Source organism: Nothoprocta perdicaria, unplaced genomic scaffold (genome assembly GCF_003342845.1).
Source record: "Nothoprocta perdicaria isolate Ctin4 unplaced genomic scaffold, notPer1 scaffold_10, whole genome shotgun sequence".
Lineage (NCBI taxonomy): Eukaryota > Metazoa > Chordata > Aves > Tinamiformes > Tinamidae > Nothoprocta > Nothoprocta perdicaria.
The window spans coordinates 4,333,395-4,346,019 of NW_020454094.1; the positions used below are offsets into that span (position 1 = coordinate 4,333,395).

At 40.3% G+C, this 12,625-nt stretch overlaps 1 protein-coding gene across 1 annotated transcript in view; it reads right to left on the bottom strand.

Annotated features, from left to right (window-relative positions):
* Positions 1-3,249, bottom strand: part of PIK3C3 (phosphatidylinositol 3-kinase catalytic subunit type 3) — a 55,931-nt gene extending 52,682 nt beyond the window's left edge. The window contains exons 1-3 of the mRNA XM_026039502.1: positions 3,131-3,249; positions 2,065-2,253; positions 1,515-1,658 (exon numbers count right to left, since the gene is read on the bottom strand). Coding sequence (XP_025895287.1) covers positions 1,515-1,658; positions 2,065-2,253; positions 3,131-3,198 — 401 coding nt within the window. The 5' untranslated portion in view covers positions 3,199-3,249. The remainder of the gene's footprint in view (positions 1-1,514; positions 1,659-2,064; positions 2,254-3,130) is intronic.
* Positions 3,250-12,625: the final 9,376 nt, after the last annotated feature.

Below are 12,625 nucleotides of genomic sequence, written 5' to 3' on the forward strand. Positions count from 1 at the left end.
CTGGCCACCAGTGAGAACAGCCTGTCCCCTTCCTCCCTGCATTCTCCCTTCCTGAACTTATACATATTAATCATATCCCCTCTGAGCCGTCTCTTCTCCAGAGAAAACAGGCCCAGCTCGCTCAGCCTCTCTTCATATGAGAGATGTTCCATTCCCTTAATCATCCTGGTTGCCCTTCTCTGGACCCTCTCCARAAGCTCCACRTCCCTCCTATACTGGGGTGCCCAGAACTGAACACAGTAYTCCAGGTGCGAAATTGAACTGAACCATTCACAGAAGTAAGGTAACTTAAGGGTAACATAACCACACCTCTTTCCACAAAACCCTGTTCCCCTTGCAAATGTGCACTGGTTTACTTTTAAAAGATATCTCAAGGAATAAATGATAAACTGCATGATTTTTGCAAGTGAGCGTTGATCTCCATAACATTACTTGACAACTACTGAAAGGGGTACTTAAACCCAACAGCTAAATAATAATTAAGTAGTATTGGACCAGAAGGAGCAATAAAAGTTAAATTTATGAAATTCCTTTGTGGAATGGTATGGCAATGATTTCCATGCATATAAAAAAGCCAAATTTCAAAACATTTTCTAGTTGCTTTCTGCCAATCTCCTTCCCCCATTCCATCCTAGAAATAAAAGTAAGCTTCATTGATAAAATAGAACTTTCCCCAGGAATTATGCTGTAATATTTTCAAAGCCACTTGCAGTCTTTGGACTACAGGCTAAATGATTCATTCCAGATTTCTCCTCTAGGAAATGATGATMTTTTTGTAAGAATTGTTCTGAAGTAGTATCTTCAGTTTCATCTTCCTTATCCTCACTTGTCTTTACTCTTTCTTCATTACTCCTCTTTTCTCAGCATTCAATAACATGGACTACCTAATCTCCCAGTTATCAGTAGTTTTCCTGAAATGGAGCATATAAAACTGGACACATCAGCTGAATGGATGAGTTGGGCAGCAGGATAATAACCTTGCCCCTCACGTACACAGATGTGCTCATATATTCAATGTGCACATTTCATAAAAGTATAGGATTTAAACAAGTACAACTTAAGATCCACTATAAAACTCAAATCTTTTCCAGGGTTTTCTTGGGCAGCAAGTCCCTACTCAGTATTGACTGCAATCAACTGCACAAAATACTAACCTCACATTTATCCTTAAACTGCATCCTCTATTCTTTCACTCCATTTTGCATTTAATCAAGTTCTTCTTACTGTATAGTCAATTTCCTAAACACTTGTGATCAATTTCAGCTTATCCTTGTGAAATTAGCTGAGCCACTCTCTGATACGCGAATAATCCTAAGAATTGTGAATTGCACTTTGTRTATTTTAGCATATATATTGTAGCATATATAGATTAGAAAAAATAAGCAAACAAAGACTGTATTACTCACTTGTCTCTTATCATGGCACTCTTAACTGGTGCAAAACAAACAAAAAAGCATACTCTAACCACCTGATCTCACTGTCCATTCAGAATTTATGGCATAAAAAAAATATACCCATATTTCCCAAAGAGGGATACTGTTGTTCCTCCCACAGGAACCGCTTTACCCGGTCCATACACATCCCAGATGGTCAGAGCCACTTGTGCATTGCGAGGCAAGTCTGGATACTTCACAGGCAGCTTCAGCCATTCATTCCAGCTGCAGAAAAACGTATTTTTATTAAAGCTTTAGAATTTAAGTTATTTATATTAGTTTACAGAGTTCAGGTTCTCCAGAAAATATGAGTTTCTAAGTGTTTTCCTTCAACTTTTAAGCATTTAGATGTTTTAGCATAGATTTGAGTCAAGCTACATGCATGTACAATTTAAAGGCCAGGGATTTTCACTAGTAGTCCCCAAAAGCCTTCTATGCACAAAAACGTGCTAGTTCAGACCCAAAGAGTTATTACATAGTCATAACACTAAGTTATTTGAAGAGGATGAGGATAAACCTTTTAAACATGTGTGTACGCGCACACACACACATCCCCAAATAAATGTACAGATTTATATAACCATATGTTCCAGAAGCTAACAGGTACATAAAATAAGAGCCAGTCACTTACTTCCACCTAGTGCTAAAAGCTTTGTAGGAAGTTCTGACTGGAAGAGCAAGAGGCTTCCCTTCTGCAAACACCTGGCAAGTTACATACAAGTCAGAGCAAGTCTCTTGATAGAGCCCAGAGAACTTCAGCATCGGGTCTTCCAAAAGGGTTTTGTAACTCTTCTGCTCTCTCTTCCCTTCCAGACTCCCTCTAGAAGAGAAAAAAGGAAAATACATAAATAAATGAATGAGATAGAGTGAGAAATAGTTGATAAAAGTTTAAACTAATTTAAAATACTTAAAATATAAATGACACTATTCATTTTTAAATTAGTGCTCTGGATACATACTGTCCCATATTCAAAGAATTATTCCAGTTTCTTGGCATATGCACATATACCTATATATATATATATATATATGGCCTACCACTTATTGAAGCCCTCTTGGACTATTAGCAGGCAGCGCAAGCAAAACATCCGAGAGGAACTCAAGTTGTAAAGTGATGAATAGAGGTGATTTTATTTTAGAGGGGGAGGATATGCATTATTATTATTAGCACTTAAAAATAAAACAAAGAGCAGCATAAACTTGCTCTGAATAGTATTTAGAAATAAATATATATATATGTGTGTGTTTATATATAAAGTTGTAAGAAATATAAAAGTGGATAACTGGTTTTGGATGACAGTCATCCCTAAAAAAAAACCTTCAAATCATCATGAGAGGTGAATTTAAACACGCTACCCAAATCAGGCGGGTGTTCATTAAAGCTCTGCAGAAGCTTTACAACAGTTTTCAGAATTTCAGTATTATACTGAGCAGACAATTTCCTTGGCCCTCAGGTATACCATGGTGCATATAGTTGCAAAACGCAATCACATTAAACACCAGAATGTGAATGCACAGGTCAAGGGGGAAAGGGAGGGAGGGGAGACGGAAGTGTACGGGAAAAAAAAAGCTATTAAAAGTTGCTAATGACATTAGGGATACAACGTTTGTTTCTAAAGAGTTTAGAGCGCCGTTTGACGCCTGCCCGGCCGGCCGGAGGGGCCGGGCCTCGCCGCGCCCCCCCGGCTCCCACTCACATCTTCAGCTGCACGTTGATGTCCAGGTCGCAGCTATAAACATAGTAAAGCTTCTCCGCCTCGCCCATGGCTGCCGCCGGCGCCCGCCCGCCCGCCGCCTCAGCGTTCCCCGCTGCAGCCCGCGGCCATGCGCGCCCTCCCGCCCACCGCCGCCGCCGCGCGGGCCCCGCCCGCACTGAGCATGCGCTACCGCCGCCATGTTGACTGAGGGTGACGCCACGGCCCCCCTCCGCAGCTGCCCTTTGTCAAGATGGCCGACAGAGGGCCACTCCCCGAGTAGGCGGTSCCAAGATGGCTGCGCCCACACCTCCCACACCAACATGGCTGCCTCCGTTTTGTACGGAACTCAAGATGGCGGCGTCCAGGCAAGCCGCGGCAAGATGGCCGTGCCCGCAAGGCTGCGTGCGAGATGGCGGCGCCTCCCGCCAGGGAGCCGAGATGGCCGGGCCTGCCCCCGAGGTGGCGCTGCGGGCGGCGCCAAGGCGCGGGTTTCCCGGCATCTTCCTCTGACGGAAGCTGGGCCCTTGCCTTCCTTCTCCTCCGGCCACAATCCCTTCTTCTGGAGGAGAGGAGGGCAGCTTATGTATGCACCATGGCCTGTCTGCTCCAATAGGCAGCCATGCTCTACAGCAAACATGCTGAAAACACCAATTAAGTGTTGAATGAATAGAAATCACCCTAGTGATTTTTACTGCTATTCTCACAGCACTTATTTAGGAGGTAACTTTTGTTTGTTTGTTTGTTTTTTGTTTTTTTTTCCAACTCCTTGGCTCTCAGGATCAACATTTCACAGGAAAATATAATAAAATACATGTGCAGAATGACATCAAAGAATCAGAGGCAGCTGAAAAATACCTCAAAGTTAAGATTTGAAAGCAATCTTCATGCTTCATAGTTAGGATTAGTAATATCCATTAAACACATTGTTGATTTCTCCTTTACAGGGAAACTTTTTAGGCTATTATTCAAGATCTGATTGATTCTCAGGAAAAAATAATAAGGACAAAAAGAGGACCAAAGACTTCTGAATCTGGCATTTGATTTTATAAAAGTTTTCTAGTGGTGCATTTCATAACTTCCCCAGATTCCGGTGTGCCTAACTACATAGGTTAGACACATAGGTCTGTGGGAGGCAAAAGAAGAGGAGAATGTTTAGGGAAGACATTTTTGACGATAAAGTTGCAGGGAGACACAATTTTGATGAAAAACATCATTTTGTGCTGCATTCTCRAATTGATAACCTTTTGTTTGTAAGTTCTCAGATACTGCTTGTATGGCAATCACATCATATAGGCAGACAGTGAGACCGCATGTCTCACCTGGAAGGATCCTGAAGTACGTAAGAGCACAGTAATGAATGTGCTATATATGTTAGAACATTCCATATATGAAAGAACACAAGCTGACTCGTCCAAAAAATCTCAATCCAACCCAGGGTTGCCAGACTCTTTCCTGCCAGCTCCAGCCCCACCACAGCCTTGCCCTATTTCATACTGAAACACCAATTTAATTCACCTTGTGGCAGCATTTGCAGGCTTTCTGAATCAAGATGCACAGAGAAAAATCCATTCTCATTTTCCCATGGAAAGTATGAGAAACAGGCTAGCTATACATAGATTTAGTTACTTACTGATAGTGGCTTTCTTACCACTGGAGTGAGCAATGCAAGCTGTGTAAAATCACGGCAGTGCCACTCTTGGTTGCTTCACTCGTGTTAAAATCTCTCCCATCACTTTTCTATTTCTCAGTTTGATAATTTGTCAGGTCCCTGGAGCGTGATGAGGTTATATTTTGAGAATACAGTGGATACAGTACAGAATTCTATTTCTAACATGGTTTTCTTAGCTATCCCTGTTTCAAAGCAAAAGTCCACATTCTATTGGTAGCCATAGAAAAACATACGATCTCTCCTTCCTAATAAGATGTACACACCATCTGCCAGAGCACAGCATGCTTTCTCATATGTTCTTGMTAACGTACCATCTATTTTCTGCTAGTAGGACTTTCACAATAAGCAAGAGGACAATAAGCAAGAGGATCAGTTCACAAGTTTAGCCATGTCTAACTAAACATCTGGACGTGTTTAGTCTCATTCATTGCTGATGCTTTCAGTGAAGTTGCTGAAGGCAGCAGTGCTGTCTGACCCCGTATTCCTCCCCTCCTTCCTTCCTTCCTTCCTTCCTTCCTTCCTTCCTTCCTTCCTTCCTTCCTTCCTTCCTTCCTTCCAGATGTGGACATCTGTCCTGTAGAAACTGGACTGAGACAACTAAAAACTGTGCATAACCCTTAGTACATCTGTCCGATGGTAATGACTTTCAGTCACTAATGAACTGGAACTAAAACTGATTTGGCAACAGCCTTTTTCCCTCTAGAAATATCCTGAGAAAGACTTTACGTGCTGAATATGCAGTGGACAGTTTTTGCTGTTCGGGTACCGCAATGATGGGCAGGTCTTCAGAACCGCAATAGATGATAATCAAATTCTACACAGTTGCTATTGTATTTCCTTTAAAATGAGCAATAACTCAGTTTAATAAAATAGCACACCTTCTGATTTATTCACCTGTATCCTTATATTTTTTATAGATACATTAAAAGGTCACTGATTCGTATAGTGTGGATATGGAGTAATTTTGCATATCCATACAGAGCAATGCCTAAGTGTAAGAAAAGCACACATTCTGAGCTAAATTTAAACTTAGGAGTATCACTTTTTGTCCCACAAATTCCCCTTTTCCTCGGTTCCAGCCTTGGAGTGAAGGTGTGCCTGCAACGTGCAGTTGTGCCTGCAATGTGCTCACATCAGATGGAGACCATGTTGGGCTTAGAACAAACATCCAGACTAGCAGAGAGTGTCCGGACGTCATCCCGACACCCTGGAGATACTCTAGGCTCTCCCAAAGGTGGCCGCATAGATTCAGTTTCTCATTCCGATAATACAAACAGAATAAAGCACGATTTGAAAACTCAGAGCACCAAAACCTTGAGTTTATGGAATGAAGTTTTATTTTAAAAGCCACAATATTCATCAGGTTCAATTCCCTGCTGATTTTATATACCTTTTCCATTCAGTACTGTTAGATTTAGAGTAGAGGTCTAGAGGTTCTTTGAGGGCAGTCACACACTCACACATTTCTACTGTGCTTCACAGGGCTTGGACCCTAAACAATTTCCTGAGAAGGATTTTGGATCTGCTAAGTCCATAGGAAGAGTGTCCCAGAACCCACTAGGGACCCATTAGGAAACCTCTATTTTTATCCTGTCCATAATAATCTCTATTTACTGGGTCTGATCCATCCTGATGCTGCGTTGCTGCAGTTTTAAGGAATCGGATCTTCCCAGGGTTTCCTCCCTCCTGGAATGGATGTCCATCATTGATATGGATACAGTAGAGATGATGGGACCTGTCAGTGGGTCATTCTTGTTGGCCATGCAATTCTGAGTGCTGTAGGGGATAGGCTGTGAACAGGAGTGTTATTAAATGCACTCTTTGTATTATTAAAGATTTTTTTCCTAACCCATTAAAATGAGGTATGATTTTACTTCTTTTGTCCTCGGTACCCTCAGGTCTCATGACATGAGCTGGAGCTGAAAGCACAGGGCTTCTTGCAACATTTAATTTCCACTGCAATGACAACAAAGCTCTGGTCTTTCCTTTTATTATAGAATCAGCCTCTGCAATAACCCTCCTTGGAGGAGTCCCTGAACTCATTCATCCCTATATAACTTGAACTCAATAAAGTTACAATAAGGAAGACTTTGGCCCATTAACTTTTGTTTTCTAACGCTGTTTAGTCAATAAGCCATATAATTCTCAAAACAAAGAAAGGAAAGAAATAGTAACAGGAAACATGAAAAGTCAACACAGCCTGTTCAGAAGGAAAAAAAAATACTCAAAAGCAAAATGTAATTACTGAGTTGGGTCATCAGCCAGAGTAAATCTGTGTAGCTTCAATGAAATCAATTAAATGATGTTGGATTACGCCAGATGAGGAGCTGATATATAGTTTTGTTTGTTTGTTTTGTTTTTTACCCTTTATTTTGCAAAATTTGTTTTTTTTTTTTTTTAAAAAAAAAGGTCTGCTGGATTTTGCAAGTTCAGTAGTCTGTTAACTGCCTAAGTAAAGATGTAATGAAAGCAGTAAGTGCTGAAACATCATACATGCAGTGCATATCTCCAGCCAGTCCAATTTTATGCCTAAAGAGACTGGCAGAGTTCCTGCTGCGATTCAAATCTTATGTCAAATTTATAAACTTGTTTTCTCCGGTTTCTTCTGCTACCCCCATGTCCCATCAATCAGAGCTTATACCTGCACAAAAGGCTGATCCATCATTAAGGAGGCAGGTTGCAGCCAAATGTAAATCTGCACCTAAATAAATAAATAAATAAATAAGGAGTAATACTAATGCTGCAGGGCAGGGTCACCCTCTGACCCTAGGCAATCTGCCTCTCAATCTGCAGAACACAGGCTAAAATAACGTGTCCGCCGAACAAGCAGTAAACTTTCCTGCTTCTGCCTTTTTGAAGATTCCTGGAGTTGCTGCGTCTGCTGGCTGACACTCTGTCTGTCTTTTAAAATATGAAAATCTCCTCCATATGCATTGAGCTCGGTTTTCTACTTAGCATTTCAAGAGCCCTAAGGACCTTCGGGGGAAAAAAAAAAAACATATTCTGAATTTTCAATTTTGATGACAATTTGCTTTCCCTACAGGATGTGCAGAAACACCTTGAAAAACTTGTCAGCTGCAGTAAAGGAAATGTTCCTTGCTATGGGAATGAGGGCACATCACTTTCAACTAAGTTAGGGAAAACAAGCTTGACTCTTTTACACAAGTGGGTTCACATTTGTGTCCGTACCTCTAGTAGCCCCTAAATAGCCAAACATGCCTTTTGGGTTGTTCTGAATGGGGAAAAATAAGAATAGCAATACTACTAATAATAAAAAGTAGGTGTTTGTCATGCATCTGAAGGCAAGMTTTACCCCGTCTGTCCATCCTCTTATAGAGCAGTCTATTTTTGTAGCATCTGAATCCCAATAAAACTTCAGACCATAATCAAAAGATTGTTAATTCCTTTACAATTGGACTGTTATAGTGGGATACATCATATCAAGTGTCTCATTTAAGCTGCCCTAATAGCCTCACCTTGCTCAAGAGTCAGTGTGAGGAGAGAGTAACAATTAAAGAGCAATATAACGACATCTTATGCAAGAGTGGGATGTACCACTATTTGCAAGCCTGTTTTTATTTCCCCAAACAGCAAAAAGAGCCTAAATAACCAACTTGYTTTAAAGACTGGCTTTATAAGCTAATATTAGCTGGTATAAAACCCACTGTGAGGTTGATATTTATGTATTTTCCCTGTGAAAACCAGATCAAAACCAAGGACAYTGCAAGTTTCCAAGCACGAGAAATGACCACAGGCTCCAGGGTGGAAGGGCTTTTGATGCTTCCATTGCACAGACAGGAGATGCTGAGGTACAAGGGACATGATATTTCGTTATCTCCAACAAAAATTAACGAAAACCCAATAACTAAGGGGAATAGAGCAAGTTATACAGGATAACTTCTCAGGAAAGCCAAAGTTAGAGCATTCCAGATGAAATCACTGGATTTCAGTATTCTGGATGCTCAGTATTCAGCCTTCATTAGCCTGTGACAGATGAACCACGAACCGAGTTTGGAACAGGGGAGATAAGCCTTGATTTCTAGGCTTGTTTTCCAGCCATTACACAGCACTTATCTTTAATGTGAAACTCCTAGTTTTAGAGATTGCACTGATGACAATAATTCTTTTTTTTTGGGGGGGGAGGCGGAATATTACCAATATCTCTGTTCTACATGAAACAGGCAAAACTGCGTGAATACTAAAGGTATTCACTATTTCTGCTGCTAATCCTGGCTTAGCTTTGACATGGACAAATCTGGTATTAAGCRAAGGAAGATGTGGCATGAGCACACTAAATGCTGCCTCTCTTCCCATCAGTGGGCTCAGAAATTCACACCAGGGCAGTCAGCCGGCGTGTGCAGTTTACGCTGCTCAAAGGCTCTTTAAAGGCTTTTAAGTGGAAGGGATTTTTAGAAATGCCTTTGCTAGCCTTCTGTTCAGGGTAAGATGCAAAAAGACTGACTGATAAAGTCGTGTAAGTGAATATAAGGTGTTTGCAGAAACTACATACCTCTTCTGCTCTTAGCTATAGTTAATGATCCGCTATTGATTTCAGTGCAGTTATGAGTGGGTGACTGAGGAGAGGATAGACCCATCCATCCACCTGTTGATGGATCCATCCACGTTTTTCTATTTTGGAGCCCGTTTCCATACAAAAGTGAAGCAGGCCTCCATCTGAAGGGCAGGCTACGTAGCATCGCAGCTGCCCCAAGACATGGCACCCTCTGGGTCTCTGCCTCTCTCCCGTGAGTGTTCATTTTGGGTGCAGAACAACTGAAATCTCCCAGCCTCCCTGCAAAATGCTGAGTGCCAGACAGACACCCATAATTAGAAATTTGTTATTTTTCTTTAAAAAGATATTTAATAAATAGTCTAAGCTCAAAAGTCAAGTCAAAAACTCATAATCAATTTTGTCATTCTTTCTTTTCTTTCTTATTTGTAGGAAAAAATTAATCACTTTTCTCCCACCCTCTGATAAGACTAGGCTTTTGCACTCTATTAACCCCAGGGGCTAAAAGATAGACTGTTTTCTAACAGGTGAATTAGTGCTAGATAGCATTAGCACAAATGCCAAGTCATTAAACATGTAATTGGAATTTTTTTTTGCTATCTTAACTTTTCTACATTATAAAGGATCTTTACAAATTAATGACAGAATATGAAGCTGCCCTGAGAGCTATTTGCCTATTAAAAATGGGCATGAAAAACTCCCATCCCCATCACATGAAGAACTATCCCACCAATTTCCAATTACTTCTGCCACTGACAGTTCACTGGAGTGTTAAGTTATATTCTGCACCATGCTGCTTAATGTGGTTAAGTCAGGCAGGTATTTGCTACTATTTTTTTTTCCCTTCTTTTTCTTTCTAATTTTTTTTCTCCTGATTGTGAAGCAATTAAGCTATGTCACTAATGAAAAAAGAAAATTTTAGTACTATGAAAGCACAGTTAATTTAAAGATGAATCCCTGACAATAACTAAATAAATCCTCATGTCACCACGGCCCAAAATGTTTCTGGAAGTTTATTCAGGACTTCTAAAAAGAATTTTTTTTTTTCCTTTAAGGTACTCACAAGTTTTGTGAGGTAGGCAGCATTAGAAAAGAGAGCTAAAGGAACTAAATCTGAGTCCAGTAGCGACCATGATAATATTAGATATGATGGTAATAAGAGGGAGAGATTTCACTGTGTATTTTTTTATGAATACTTTCAATTGAAAATGCAAGAAAATATTGTCAAAAATGATCACTTCATTCAAGAACTGAAAACAAAAAATCCAAGACTATGGAAATGTATGTATAATGCCAGCTATTCACAGTGCCTTGCATCTCCATGGTGGGGAGATCATAGTGGTAGTGTGTACGAGCTTTATTATTAGATGAGGGAGGGACCCTTTTAACAACAGTGTTAATGGTGACACTGAGTACAGAAGGGGCAATAAAGCATCCGTGGATATCTCAGTCTGAGTTAGACCTATTGCGATGGCTTTGTATTTTTTGTGTCCTCTTCTCTGTTACTTCTCACATACAGCCTGTTTGAAACACTTATGAATAAGGTATCTGTATATTGACCAATTTTACCTCTTAAGCAATAGCTAATTCAGCCAGTGTTTTGATTCATCCTCTATGATTTAAGTGGAATCTTTATTAAATAATAATCTATCTCCATGTGGGCAAGGGTAAGATAATCAAGCTGTAAATGAACCTTAGCAAAACGTTGTGTCGAATGCAGGCCTTTTCTTCAGAACTGCTGCTATGGTCTCTGTGATGTCTTCCATAAGCTTTGGAGAAATTTTAACACGGCCATTTCTGAAGTAAAGAAAGAGGTACTTAATTAGTGCGAAAGGAGAAAGGTCTGGGTTTTCTAGAAGTTGTATGGTGTCTACAAACCATTGAATAATGCACCAGTGAGAAAGACCAAAAAAAAAAAAAAAATCCTTGTAGGCACTTGGAGGTATTTGGAGGTACTAATGTCCAGGAAAAGACAAGCGTAAAATGGAGCAGATAGAGAAAAGGAATGTTAAGATGATCAAGGAATAGAGAAGCTATTTTATGAGGAAGAATTAAAAAAGAAGGGATTTCCAAGCCAAAGGAGGGCTAGGGGAAAGGCAAGGAAGTAATATTACTGTATAATTACCTTTCCTTAAGGGGGAAAACCTCTGGAAGGAGGAAAATTTATTTAAGAAAAAACAAGCAAAAATGAAGACARAGGAATATAAATTGCATAGCTGAATGCAGTGTGCCCTGGATCAAGAGCAGGGTAGAAGCAATGCTGTTCTGTGAGCATTTCRTATTCCACTTCCAAGCATCTGGCGTGACAGCTATATTTTGGGGATCTTCTTATCAAATATATTCTACATATGTACTTACGTGTGTTGCAATAAGTGTCTCTAAAAGCCCCAGTTTCAGTAAGTCTCACTAGAAACAGTATCCCTTGGCATTGCTGGGTGAGGTGGTGTTTATACTGCGAAGAACAACTCGTTCCAGCAACCTGACCACCCAACATGTTGACAGCCTTTGTGCTTCTCATTGCATCTACTATTTCYGCAGCCTAGATCACTTGCAAGACTTTTCCTTTTGTCATGTACAAACCTCTCACTGAAATCCATTTTGAAATTTTCAGAATTTACTTTGGCTSTCAAGTTCCCGGGATTTATTTTGTTGTACTGAATTAAATAGAAAAAAAATATCAATACACTAGAAAACATTTTATGCTCCTCTTCCCATTCCCTTCAATGTATGTTGCCCTTACTCCTTTGTTTTCCCAGATCTTACTGCAGGCATTTTGAGCCTTATTCTTATTTATGCTGGTGTGATTACCAGGTGGAATATACTGCTAAATCAAAAGGACATTATTTAACACCCATTTGCAGTGGCTGGAATGATTAACCAAGGCTAATCATTTCAGAGATGAAATGAAGAACTGTTCTTTCAAATGCCCATGTTTAGTTCAAGTGTCCCAGCAACGTTCTATAGAGCCATATAAATATAATATAATTTAATAACGAGTGAAAAACCTCCTGCTTCAACCTGTAAATTAATGGCTGAAATTTTCCCCCATGTGGACAGCCGGTGTCTTGGCCAATTCACACCTGGCATCGCACCAGGGTTTATGTGAAATGCAGCCGCGCCGTGGTCTTTGTGCTGGGTTTTTTGAGCAGGGCTATTTTCACTCCGCAGTGAGCAAGTGCAGTCATATGTTTCAATAASGGACTTATCCGTTAGCATTTGAGAATGTTGCTGCTAATTTTACACCTTCAAAACAAATCAGGGCTTCACAGTTCGGAAGCAGAAATCAGCCAGCTATAAACCGTCAGATTGACTGGGA